This window comes from Opisthorchis viverrini (genome assembly GCF_000715545.1).
Source record: "Opisthorchis viverrini unplaced genomic scaffold opera_v5_294, whole genome shotgun sequence".
NCBI lineage: Eukaryota > Metazoa > Platyhelminthes > Trematoda > Opisthorchiida > Opisthorchiidae > Opisthorchis > Opisthorchis viverrini.
The window spans coordinates 31,641-45,687 of NW_008751947.1; the positions used below are offsets into that span (position 1 = coordinate 31,641).

Genomic DNA, 14,047 nt, shown 5'->3' on the forward strand with positions numbered 1-14,047 from the left:
AAACAGTGCTTTAAACTGGAACTGCACACGCATGTTGGATTGGAATACTGCATATATTCGACCTCGCTGAATTTTCAGTGAGCGATTAATAGCTAAGTTTATCATTGGTCCCCATTTCAATCGGTTGCCAAAATAGAGATTAGGACTCAAAACGAAGTCTGGGCCGTGCATACTTTATCGTAAGTTAACACAGATATACCCACATAACAATGACATCTCATGAAGAGACTTGTCGGTATTACCCCTTAGAAAGTGCACAAACTACTGGTGTAACGGTGCATACTACTGAAGAAACGCCCGAGTAGTGTCTGATCTGGTATCCGGAGGTGAAATTACGGGACCGCTTTGCAGTGTTTGCTAAGTATTTAAGTTCAAGAGGACGCATTCAGAGCGAATGCTTTGCAGCTGGCCAACTAAACTCCGTTGGAAGCGTTGAGCAAGCTTTTTCACATTTTACTTCCGCGGAAACAAATAAATAGATCACTAGGAAGGTGTTCGGCAGCCAGTTTTCAACCAGGGCGAGATGACTCAGTGGTTAGAGCGCGAATTTACTGACCACAAGGTCTGTGGTTCGAACCCGAACTCTGCCTCTCGACTTCCTCTGTCTAGGCTTGGGCGACTTGGCAGTATCCCAGCCCTCATGTTTCCTCCGGGTAGCATGGCAGTTAGGCACCGGAAGGGTGCTACAGCTTAACGATTTCCTTACACGTAGATGGGCAAGTATGTAATCGATTTATAGCATTGAGAACGCCATTTTGGTTGCTATGCTGCCTAATTGTGAGTATTCAATACCGTATACCGGGCTTCCGTAACAGGACTAGCAATACATAAGGAATTTGGGTTTTCTCTATCGTGCTTTTTTTCTACTGCCTCTTGTAATTAATTGTTTACCTCTTTTTCTTCTTGTGAGTGTTCTATGATATACTCCATTTTGTCGGTAATCGTTTACCTTTCCTATCGGTGTCTAGCTGTCATGCCACCCGAAGAAAGCAAGACGGCTGAGAGATAACCAGGTTACCCAAGTCTAGACAGGAGCAGTCGGGATTAGAACTTTCCGCGCCCTAACCACTGACCAGGAAAAGTCATCCCCGGGGTGAGTGGAAAACAAGGGTTCGTAGTACCCTAAACACTGTTGTGTACCGGACATTTCGGGACCTCTGTCACTGGACTGGTATGGGCTTGGTAGCCTCATAAGATACACAAATTTGGGACACATGTGATTGCCAGACACCGCCAAACTTTCTGACAATTGGGAAAACAGCTTTCAGACGTTTCAAGGCATCCCCACCAAAGGCGAAACCTAGCTGCATTCTCACGAATCCATCTCTACTGATAATCGACCAAAAATAATGGCAAAATAATGGCAAAGAGCGCTTTGGTTGCTGAGGCTGATGCCACTGTGGTCTTCACAAGACTTTCTTGAGCCCCTTTTGAAGACTAGGATGACCACCGAGGCGCTCCATTCCATAGCTACTCTGTGTTTGTTCCAAATCTTCCGCACTAGGGTTGTAAAACTGCTCACCAGAGTGCGAGGTGCAGACAACCGGGTCCGGTGGCTTGTCGCGTAGGAGGAATGGTATTTCACCCCGGATAGTTGTTGTTGACGGCAGGCGGATTCTTCCAGAGGGCCAAGTGACCTATTCTTTGAAGTGTTCAGCCCATTGCTCAAGATGATGAGTTTGTGAGTGAATTGTCGTTCCATCTGGTCACTGACACTTAGCTTCTTTTGGCCGGCTGATCAAATCAGCTGAAATAGGTCACGACTGTTGCCTACAGCGAAAGCCCTCTCTATCAACCGGGCCTTCGCGATACACTAGTGTTCACGGTCCCTATTCTTGATTATCTGGTATTTGAGGGATCTGCGTGCGCCATCACGGTCGTTAGTTGATGGCATAGTCTTTCTCGAAGCAATAAGATCTGCTGATCTCGACAATATCCACTGTTCATTTAGTCGAGTCAGATGACTTAGATAGACAGCTTTATAGCCAGATAAGCTCGATATCCTTGCGCTACTGAAACTTGTCGAAGTTGATGATGATGCTGATAGAAGGCGAAGTGCTAACGCAGCCCGCATAATGACATGAACGGAGTCAGGTTGCACACTCCAGAAGGAACGGCAACCTTTCATTGGGGTCGGAGCACGAATTTACTGACCGGAAGGTTCGTGGTTCGAACCCGATTTCTTTCTCTGCCTAGGCTTGGGCAGCCTGACAGTATCCCAGCCCTCGTGCTTCCTTCTGATGGCGTGGCAGTTGGGCAACGAAAGGGTGCTATAGGTGAACGTCAGTGTAATTTGCAAATGAGTGTACTTTGCCAATTGTGTACAATTCGGGATTCAAGTAGAATGGATTTAAGTTGATGGAAACTCAAGGGCTGCATTCACTTGCTAAACCCCAGGTAGGGCGGAAAACTGTAGCTTCCGGCAACCGTATTAGTGATGTGCTCTACCAAGTGCGATAAACTTGTTTTAAGTGGCAAAAATCTCAACTGGGCCGTCGGAGTGACAAATTCGGGATAGTCAGTCCTAGAAATACTCCCTCGATCGTCATCTGATTTGTGCATCACGTCCTTTTAGCTCGGCAGGACGACATTCTTACAAAGTCGAGCTTAAGTGCGATCAACGTTAAGCTAGAAAACTGTAAGTAATGACCACTCCAAATAGTCCTACGATGGTGTGACCGAAACGGTATACTACAGTTCAAATAACTGTCAAATTTCCGTTGAAAAATAGCACTCAATAATTAATAATAATAATAATAGTAATGATAGTTCAGTTCAGTTCTAGCACCCTTTCGGTTTCTAGCTGCTAAGCCATCCGAAGGAAGCACACGGACTGAGATACTGCCAGTTTTCCCAAGCCTAGACAGGAGCAGTCGAGATGCCGGGGATGGGTTTGAACCACGGACTTTCTAGTCGGTAATCTAGCGCCTTAACCAATGAGCTATCTCGAATTCTCAGTAAGACTAGTGAACAGAGAGACGGATATTGTATCGTAACCAAACCCACAGACTTTCGGAAGATGACAAAGTTGGGGGTAACAGCTCAATGCTGTGAGCTAACCAGTAAGTCACCAGTACAGTACAGAGAACAGATAAATTTATGCGAAAGCATTAGTACGGACAGCCGAGATCACTTCGTAAGGATTGAGCTACCGATAGATAGTATTTTTCAAGAGGACAGTTGCTCTTCGGAAACCGTTTGACGAAACCCCATTCCTCAAAGAAGAACTGGATATTTCTCTTCCCTTTGAGAGATTGTATTGTTTAGAACACCATGGTGTGCACAAGCTCTAGAAAGCGATAGTGATCCCAAGTCTTATTTACAAAAAAGTTACAAATTTCAACAGGTTAAAAAAGGACCAGTGCTGCTCAATGTACTAACGAGCAAGAGCCCCCAATTTCGGATGATCATTAGCCAGGGCTCTCTTGACAGATCACCTGAATGATCAAGTTGAGACACACACTAGGCTCATAAAACATACGAAATTCGAAGAAAAAACAACGAGAGCTCACCTGCTTATCTGGCGTCAACTGGGAACTACTACAATGTACGCCAGCCTTACAGTCCGGGTGACGAGAATGATTCATATGCGTCCGTGCGTAAACATCCACATTGACTGAGGGTATCGAGTGCCGCAGGGAGGCCGGAGTTAGCACGCCCGTGTTGACCACACAATTTGCGGATAGTCCTGAACGGTATTTACTCAAATGCTGGGAAACATATTGATTTGTGATGAGAGCCAGACGAGACCCGCATCGGCTCATCACCGGAATATAGTTTGTGGGGCATGTGTGTACAGGGCAGACTGGTCGGTCGAATCGTAAAGTTCTGAGGCGGGACAGTGTGTCTGAATTGAAAATGGTCAACCATAAAGTAATACAACCTGGAAGAGTTGGTGCAAGCATGGATGTATGTGATGCAATCGGGTCTCTGTGTCTTTGTGAGACTTCTGTCTTCTCGGATGATGGAAGACAGAACGAGACGGCTCCCGAGCGATGTATTTGATGGGCTCGAGAGCCGTCATGATTGGCTGTGGCATTGACGCGAACAGGAGATGAACGAAGAACTACATCCTCACGATCTTCCACAGACTCTGAGGAGGCGAATGGAAAAACAGTACTGACATTGGTGGAAGAAGCGTGGTGTCCTATTGTGGAACATCGACACACGCGACTTTCGGTGGAGACTACAAACAGAAGGTATCCGTCTCGCGAATAGAATATGCTTAAAATATGAGGAGAGGCCAGAGTAGGCCAGTGGGTTTGCTGCCTATCTATAGGCTGATTTGCCTCTGAGGCTGCTCTGTGCCGATGTAGGACACGTCCAGATACACTTGTACTCGAAGGACTCTGCTGACAAGAGCCAGTGGCGGATCTAGAAGACGTGCCGGCCGAAGCGGGACTGCGACTGGCCAACACCGGGCACTTAAACTTGGTGGTTGTTGCGACCCTTTCCCAGGTGGGCAGGGTCATCAGAGTCAAGCTTGTTCGGGCCTCCAACGCAGATCCATCAAAATGAGGATCCACAAAATTCACATTGGTAATAGCAATCCGGGAGTGTAAAAAGCGTGGATCGAAAGCGAACAACACGGAGGCTGACCGATGAGTCGCCACAAAATGTCGCTTCTCGTCGGTTGACCTTCCTTGTCTATCTTCGTTCAGGATGGTCATACGTCGCTGTAGTGGATTAAGTTCGGTAGTCGGATGCGGACGGTTGACATTCTGATTCGGAGCTAGTGGAGTTCGCGCGGGTGCTGGCGCATTTACCAAGGGCACAGGTTCTGGATGGGGAGATAGAAGAAGCTCCGTCAGTAGTTCACAGCAGCGCAGATCGTACAGCTGAAGAGAGAGAGCGGGGTAGAAAAGTTTCGGTTACCTATGAAAGTTGTGGCACAAAGGGCTCATATTGAGGACTAACCAAAACCTAATTAAAAGTACCACAAGACATTATAATCGATGGGAGCAACTCTTGGGATTTATTGGATTCAGTATCGCAATAGACTAAGAATACAATCACTCCAGCTAAAGAAGCAACATGTTTTTGAATGATACAAAGCGGACTCCTGTGAGACCAGTCATAGGTGGGTCAGGTTTAAAGGTGTTTCCCCAGGGGACGTCGTGATTGCTTATAGAATCCCAGTAACACAGCGCTTAGAGACTCCAGAATTTAGCAGAATTCACATCTGAGCAAGACGGTGGTTTTCCGAAATGACATGTACTTTCAGTACATCCAAACGCCTCAGTATGGTGGGAGATGGAAGGCGAGTACGATAGCCCCTTGGACTTCGCGAAATGCCCCAAAGAAACTTGCTACCATGTAGCCTTCCGCCTCCATATGGTGGGCGAATTTCCAATAAAGTGAAAAGGTGAAGTCGAGTGTCGGGTGCCAAAGCTTAGCCGAAGGCCGGCTGACTGTCCGGCTGACTGAACCCAGGCTAACAACGGTGAGGACATGAAGTAGTTCTGGCCAAGCAGACAGATAAGAACAACCCCGGAAACCAGTGATCACAAAAGCGACTTTGGTTCATCACCCTCCACATTTTTACTGCTGCCCCGAAGGTCACACTTGGTTGTGCAAAGGCTAGAGGTGTCATTCCGTACAAAGACCTAGTGACCTAGACGACGTTCGTATTATATCCCCTCGTTACTTCATGCTGTCCAAACGGTAAACTCACATGACGCTATGGTGTTCCCGAAAGGCGATACGCATCGTGCCAACCCGTCAGCATGGGTGGGAGGTAAACGAGCCGGGGCTTTTAACGCAAGACCTGTACTGGTTACTGGAATGTCCGCACCGTGTCAGAGGATATTTGTGGTGATCCATAGGCTAGATACCACACATCTGAGAATAGACTAACCCAATTAGGCAACAAAAGGGTCCCTGTAGCGGAAACAGAGACCTACTGGTCATATTACAGGACTCAAATGGATAACGAGTCTATACGACCTGTCTTGAGTGACGATGCCCACAGTGCACGAATAACTTGGAACCCTGTCTTGTCCAGAATTTTGGTCGCTTCATTCAGAGGCACCCTGCTAGATTTAAGTATAAGTGTCGTGTACCCATCCACCTCTTCAGCAGATCCAACCGCCAAGGAAAGTTTTTACGATGGCTTGCAAAGTGTAGTTGAGTGAATGCCGTTAATCGCTCTTGATTTGAAAGGCTCTTATGGTAAGCCCCTAGGGTAAATATTGCTTCTGCACATACTATTTCTTTCCATTCGGGAGGTGGAATGTGCTCATTGTGGATGGGATATCCCGAGTTTCCAGTGAATTCATTAGAAATGTGACGAAACAGTACGTTGAAATTACCGCTAATATATTTAGTCGAAAATACAAGGTGCTCAAACACACGTCTTCTCCAGTTAGGGAGAAGACATATGAGCGAGATGTTGACTCTAGGTTGACTTCTGGAACATCGGGCCGAATCCTATCAGCAAACCGTTGCCGGCTTCATTGAATTCCGACTGCACTAGACTCTATCCAACGTGAGTCGTTATGAGCTACCCTCCTTATTAGTGACGTGCTAACCAAACTTATTACCACCAAAACTTATTACTTGCCAACAACAAGGAATTCCTTTATAGTACGTGCTATTTAACCTCCTAATTGACCAGGCAACAGGTACTGGAAGGATACTCTGGTGCGCAAAAGAGTCCAGAAAACTGGATTACAAACCGCGAGTGCACCAAAACTAGACGAAGACACTGACCTACACGGAATGAGCGAACATGCGGGATTCATCAGACTTACAATCAACATCAATAAGACATACTTATTCACCACACAAGTAAATGATCAAAGGGTAATCCTTCTGGTACACCATGAAACTCAGCAAACACAACAGCTCGATACCTGGACTGCGTCAATCTACCCAACGGGGAAGTTGAAAAAAAGGGTTTGGTCCTCGTATCGATACAACAAAATAAGTGTAATGCAATTTCTGAAAACCCAATGAAGGAGAAGTGAAATAAGCTGGCACGGAACGTTTTTTGGTCAAAACGGTAATCCGCTCAATCTTTACGGTTGTGAAGATTGGCCGCTTCGAGTGCTGGATATCCGCAGACCCCAGGTCATTTCATCAATTACGTCTAAGGCACATTATGGGCACTGGACGGCTCAGCAAAATATCACTGCTTCAGTAGCCCACGTCTCGAACAACTGTCACAGCAACAACTCCAAATGATTCAATCATGTTGCACGAAAACTCCTAAGTAGGCTTTAAAAACCTACATTCACTTCTTCACTATGGACGGAATGGTGCTGCCAACTCGGACGGCAGCTGAGAACCTCGATCGCTACCGGCAGACTGGATTCGGAGAGTGTCGGTTTCAACCCAGCATCCGGCATTCACTTCCTGAATTGAAATTGTGTGTGTGGACTTGGCCTGTCACCGCCATTCGTTTGACCAAATCTTCACACTGCGTCAGGTGCTAGAACAACGCCATACTTATAAGCGACCCAAAATTCTAGTAATCCTCGATTTCCAAGGTGCATTCGACTCGGTTGACCGGTCTGTTCTTTTTGACACGCTTGCCCACTAAGGAATACCCCGAAAGTTCGTGAACATAATAAGCTCTTTGTATTCTGACTTTTTGGACGTGAGAGTATACGGCGAGCTCTCTAAAAGCTTCCGTACACGATGTGGTGTCTGCTGGGGGCGCCCATTCTCCCCATTCCTGTTTAACTTCGTGATCGATGAACGCTGGAAGGTCTCCAAAACCCCGGTGTCCAAATAACCTGTGACGAAAACCTTGTCGATCTGAGATATGCAGGCGAAGTCGTTCTCATTTTCGAATAGGAGGAGAAGGCGCAAGTGTTTTTAGATGAACTGACTAAAATCATCCCGTCCTTTGGTATGCACTTTGCACCCACAAAGTGTAAGGTCATGCTCCTCGACATGCAGTCACTGAACACCCGACTTACAACCCAGAGAGAGGTACTGGAAATTGTGGGTAGTTTTACGTATCTTGGAAGTTGTATTAGTTCTGATTGTAGTGTGACAAATGAGGTCCATGCGCGAATCTGCAAGGCTCGGGCCGCGTTTGCTAACCTGAGACACCTATTGCGTCAGAAAGGTTTATCCCTGAATCTGAAGGGACGTGTGTGTCAAGCTACAGTGCAGGCTGTTTCGTTGTATGGCTGTAAGAATTGGCCTGTTCGAGCCGCAGAACTGAGACGTCTTCAGGTGTTCAACAATCGTTGTCCCAGGACGATAGCTCGTGTGGGTTGGTGTCGGCGTATCTGTAACAAGGCACTTAGAAAGCAAGTTTCCGGTTGTGCAACGGGTACTTCCATCGAAGAATGTGTCCACCACCAGAAGCTGCGTTGGTTGGGACATGTGTTGCGTATACCGAATCATCGTTTGCCGAAGAGAGTGCTGTTTTCCATGCCCAATTCAGATTGGCGGAAGCAGCGAGGTGGCCAACCCTTGACATGGCAGCAGAGTATGGAAGAAATCACGAAACGTTTGGGTGCTGTCGGTGCTACTCACATTCAAAGATGGGGACCACGTGATTCTCACTGCGCCTGCTTGGAGACGCTGTAATATATGACTGCAAAACGATGTTAGTGGCGATCTTGTTGTTAGTTTCTATCCAGATTGCCTGAATGTGTTTGGAGGTGTAGGTACCTCAGAATGGTGCAATAAGCTAGCACTAACTCTCTCCCCCGTCCACTTTTACTCTTTTCTTTACAATAAGACTTTCAAATAAATCATTGTTGTACGGCAGTGAAGCATCGATGTTGAACAGTGATGTCATGCTGTCGATGATGATGATGACCGATGTCGTGCTGTCGATGATGATTATGATGACGGGACATCAATGGAGATGACGCAGCCTGTCACACGAAATGGTTGTTGTAAAGTGGAGTAAAATGGTATGAAGTGCAGCTGATTTGTCGCATTCAGTGTCGTAAAGTTCAGTGGTTTGCACTGTTTTTTTCAGCTACAATGAATCCCTATCGAAAGGTGGCTCCTTTAAAATGATCAGCTGTAGACCTTACTGATGTTTGGTGCCGGTTCAGGGGATTGATGTTTGGTCCATATCTCCTTGTGATCCTTTCAGAGAGAAGATAAAAGTGGTGGTGCCGTACAGAGGGGAAACCATGTCTTTAGTCCTGTAGCTACGACGATAGAAAGCCTTGCACATCCAGTAACAAAGGCATTGGGTCCCAGAAAACCGCACGCATGAGTCTGGAGTTCTGATCCCGACTGCGAGGAGGATCCACGTTCGGAGACATGCAGGGTGATCATTGTTAGGAGTTGGGGTCATGCTTTCAGAAGTCACGAATTTCAATCGACTTCCGAATTTAGGGGGAACCAGGTTGAAGGAGTCTCATCTTGAGAGTACCTCTCTTGACGGGTTGAATCACAAAGCGGACAACTATGATTGGTCATTGTATGGGGGAAAGAACACACGTTGGTTCCTGTGGTTGCTTTAGAAGAAGTCATATCCACTCAATAAAAGCCTGATCAGAAACCAGACCATCCGAGACAAACAGGATAGAACTGTTGTCACTATAGAAAGGTTTCGACATGTATGATAATTGTAGATATCTAAAGGAACCGCGAAATGTTAGGTAACTCTGCTGGTTAGCACCTCGAACAGCGCGGAGAATTATTACATACCACGAATAGTATTATGTCAGGGGCGACTGTCTGAAGAAAAGAGAGGCCATTTTACACCACCCGCGGCTTTCATCTATTTATGAAAAAACTCCTGATAGCAAAGGCCACGGAACGGACTATTTATCATAACAACCATATACTTATCTGGATCTTACGAGACCACCCTCAAAATCCGTCAGTCAGTCGGATTACCAGCTATAAACCATGTACTAAGGGTACGTTGGTTCAGGCAGCTACAGTTTCAGTCACCGAAAAATGGGAGTGTGGGAGATATAGCCAAGCAACGGAGACTATGGCATAATAAGTTAGTTCGGATTATAAACTGTTTGGGGGGGGGACGAGGAACTGAGCAGCTACACATTGAAGATGATAGCTTCGATGCACTGGCGCCAACGTTTGTGTGACTGAACCATGTCTGACAGTGTCAGTAACGGCGGATGAGTTGAGTCCCGAGGCCCCCACCCAGGGAGGTGGCAGTTTAAACCCAACTAAGCTTCCCTCAAAGGCGGTCACCCTCCATACGGAGAGAACATTGAAATGCATCCTCTTTAAGACCTACTCCATAGGTAGTCCAGAAAAATAAAAAACCTTCTAGCAAGAAAAGGTAAAAACATTTCGCATAACGTGGTCAACTGATAGCCTGCATGCTTTCATAATGGCGGTTGATTCATCAGAGCAAACGTCTAACAACCACTCTTGGGGGGGATGAGGGTAGACATCTTCAGACGTAGGTCAACGCTAACGGGTGTTAAAAAATTAACAAGCTGAAAATGAGTGAACAAGCAGTCTTGGGGGCATGCCCGAAACTCGAAATATCAGAGGCCCTAACATTCCACCGCATAAAAACATGGACCCATCTGGACTATTACAGCAGAGCTATTAACAGATCTTTGGTGTGTTCGCATAAACAGCTGGTGTGAGCTGGAGATCTAGACGGGTCTTGCATTAATATAAATCAACTGACGCGTAAGTTACAGAAATTAAGCCAGCCAAGACCACCATTATCCGAGACCCAAAACCCAGTGTTGACAATGGTGCTTAACTGCCGAACGACCGAATTGGGAGGGGGCATGGATGAGAAGGGACTTGACGCTGGCCTGACGCAAGCATTCTGATGTGTCTACAACTTCCAATGCCCAATCAGATATTTTGAAAGGGAACTAACAGCACAAACGCCATGAATATTGACTGGCCGAAGTCTTCATGGATATCATATAGATATCAACTTCACTGAAACATAGCCACAGTAAATTACATCATCTCTTGTCCCCAATTCAAAACTGCAAATTCAACAACTTGCCTTCCTTCGTCATTGCTGACAAAGGAATGGAGAATCCCAGGATGGAGACAAGTTGCCTGTCCTTCATACCTAGTTGTTTTTCAACTGTCCTCCATTTTCATCTATTGGAAAAGCTACCGTGCTCTTCGCCTTACAGAGGTGTCTCTTCAGAGGTGTCAGTTTGACTTCCGTCGTCATAAGGCCTGTGACGTCATTAACCTCGTCATCTTAGGGCAGTAGGCGAAACCTTGTCCCGTAAGCGTTAAGCGGGATTTCGACCGGGTGGATGCTGAATCGGGCACATCCGAACACTTTAAGGTGCTACAGCAGCGCTTTGCGGACAGGTGACCAACAATCTTGGTTTTCCTTGGTTCCAAAGATGCGTTTGATCCCGCCCATCGGCCAGCACTTCTTACCGAATTTGCTCGAGGTTTTGAACTAAATCCGGACCTTATATGCAAATCATTTTTTGTGCGTTAGTGAAAGAAGGGTCCCTAATATCCATCCTGAAAACAGTGGTAGCCGAAAAAGCCTACTTTTCATTATTTTTCAAGTTTTCATCCATAAACTAATGAGGTGAACCCATAAGGGTATACATCTGTGTCCAACTTGTTGTCAATGAGAATTTTTTTGAATTTGGAGTACATAAACGGTAGGATTCTAATCTTTGAAGGCGAACATACTGCACAGGAACTATCGGATAAACTGGCCACAAGCACTCCATAGTTCAGCAGTGTCTTGAATCTACAAAATGTAAAGTTAAGCTTAACACATACTAGTCCCTGAACATCGCTTTGGGAATTCAGTAGAACCACCGGAGGCTACGTAGAGTTCTACATTCTTCTGTAGTTGTATTATATCTGAGGGAATTGTGCCTACTAAAGTCAGTGCACGAATCCTTAAGGCGGGAATAACATTTGCCAGAAGGGGCTACTTGTGGCGCCAAAAGGGCATATCAGTGAGTCAAAATAGCTGCATGCACAACACTGCGAGAAGGGCTCTGTTGTTGAAAGGCTACGAGACATAGGCATCGCCGGAAGACGGTCTGGGTCAACTTCACGTGAAAGACAGTGAAAGAGCTGAAGATGTCTCAGATCCTCCACCCGGACTGTGATCTAATACACGCATCCTTTGAGACCCAGTGATATGCCTATTTGACGCCACAAGTGGCACAAATTGGCGAACGCAATTCCGGCTTTCGAGATTCGTGCGTCCATTTCGTCTGTTACACTAACGCCAAAGCTAACGGAACTTCCGAGTTACATTTAGCACTCAACTCAGTGATATGCGTATTTGACGCCACAAGTGGCACAAATCGGCGAACGCAATTCTGGGTTTCGAGATTCGTGCGTCCGCTTCATCTGTTACACTAACGCCAAAGCTAATGAAACTACCGAGATACATTTAGCACTCCACAACCTGCAATATCACTCTGTTTTTAGGGACATGTTCAAAAACTTCACGTTCAGCGGCACGACTCTGCACATTGTGGATGCAAAGCACACGCCGAAGGACTGCATGACCCAAGTTGTATTTTCTAGTAATGAATGTTCCTCCTTGTCTTCTTCAAACATTGAGAACGATGTTGCCTGCCATTCCGGGTTGACAAGGTTCTCGTTAGGAGAGGCATGAACACCGCAGTTTTGGTGACATCCGCGTGTCCGCCTCATTATCTCACCAATGAAGGAATTAAAGTAAAATGGAGAGAGTGGGCATCGCTGCAGGAAAGGTTCTCATAAATTCTCACAAGTACGTGAATATAAACAGCGCATAATATGTAGAAAATTCTGGGGGTATACCTACTTCGCAAGCTTTTCGCTCTGAGGCCCATCACTCCACCTTACGTAAAGCGGTTATCACCGGCTGCCGATAACCAAAAGATAAATTCGACAAAAGCGACATCACTTTCTGCTCCAAATTACTCAAACCACTTCGAACAGCCTCAGGTGTATAAGCTTCACTCTAGTGTGAGGTTATTTGGTTGTTTACATTACCTCATACTCGCAAACTGATCACGCCAAAATTAGCCGGAGGAACTCACCTTCAGGAGAGAAACATTCCTGTTCTGAGGAGATGAAAGTTTGATGAGACACCACCCACCGTCGGGTGAAATTTTTCCAGTCGTTGATTCCGGATTGAAAATGATAGTCTGCCGCCCAAAAGATCCCAAAAATTTGTTGATACACAAGTCAACTACAGCAAACTGCGTTATCATATCCCGTGCCAAATGAACGACGGCTAATCCACATTGGGTATCGAGGATCGACTTGAAATGTAGATTCTGAAACGTGGATATTCAGAATAAAATATACCATTACCTGGATAGATGAAAGCCGCGCGGGAATGTGGTTGTATTCGAAGTGTTCAGCCATTTTTGTGCTCCGTTTCCGCTTCCCTAGAGTAAAAACTGAACGAGACTTTCGACAGTTTATGATATTTTGCCTGCTCAAACAAAATGCGGGGGTGCACTCATATGGAAGCTGGTAGTTACAAAGCATCGGTCTGTCAGGAAAGTTGAAGTATTCTGTGTCAGGTCGTAATATACCGAGAGAAGTTATGGATTTACCTCGATGTGACTTTTTCCACAGCTCTATTGAGCACTGGTGAATGATCCGCCATGGTACGATGGGAGCGGATAAGCATATTTTGTAGTCCCGAGATGGATTCTTTGGAGAATGATGCAATTTGCTCTCGTCTAGACCCATTGCTCATAGCTGCACACGGAAACCACGAGTCATTCGAGCTTGTCGCGTGAGATGACCTTCAGCAAACGGTTTGCTCGCGCTTTAAGGTGCTGCGAACACCTAACGCCCATTGGACGAAAGACCAATCCAATCGGCTATTAGCCATTCCGGTTCTGCTCAATCCGCTCGTAGCTCGTTGCTGAGTCTCCGTCGTCATTAGGTTCTTGCAAAATTCTCAAAAACTACCGTGTTTGAAGTGGGAACTTCCAGTTAAAATGCAGCAGTTTTGCACGCATATCTTCGAACTACACAAGCCCACTGCGTTAGTACACACGCTCTAGTGTCGAATGATGAGTTGAATTGCGACAAGTTTCTTTCTGATATGGAGGCAACCGATTACACGAAGTGCAGTTATTTGGATTTTGCGCACGAAGCGTACAGAAAAGGAGTGAGA

The 14,047-nt window shown here is 46.1% G+C and overlaps 1 protein-coding gene across 1 annotated transcript in view; it reads right to left on the minus strand.

Annotated features, from left to right (window-relative positions):
• Positions 1–13,681, minus strand: part of T265_09608 (hypothetical protein) — a gene marked incomplete at both ends in the record, with an annotated part of 39,750 nt that extends 26,069 nt beyond the window's left edge. Inside the window, 2 exons of the mRNA XM_009175729.1 lie at positions 3,513–4,838; positions 12,951–13,681. Coding sequence (XP_009173993.1) covers positions 3,513–4,838; positions 12,951–13,124 — 1,500 coding nt within the window. The remainder of the gene's footprint in view (positions 1–3,512; positions 4,839–12,950) is intronic.
• Between the last annotated feature and the right edge of the window lie 366 nt (positions 13,682–14,047).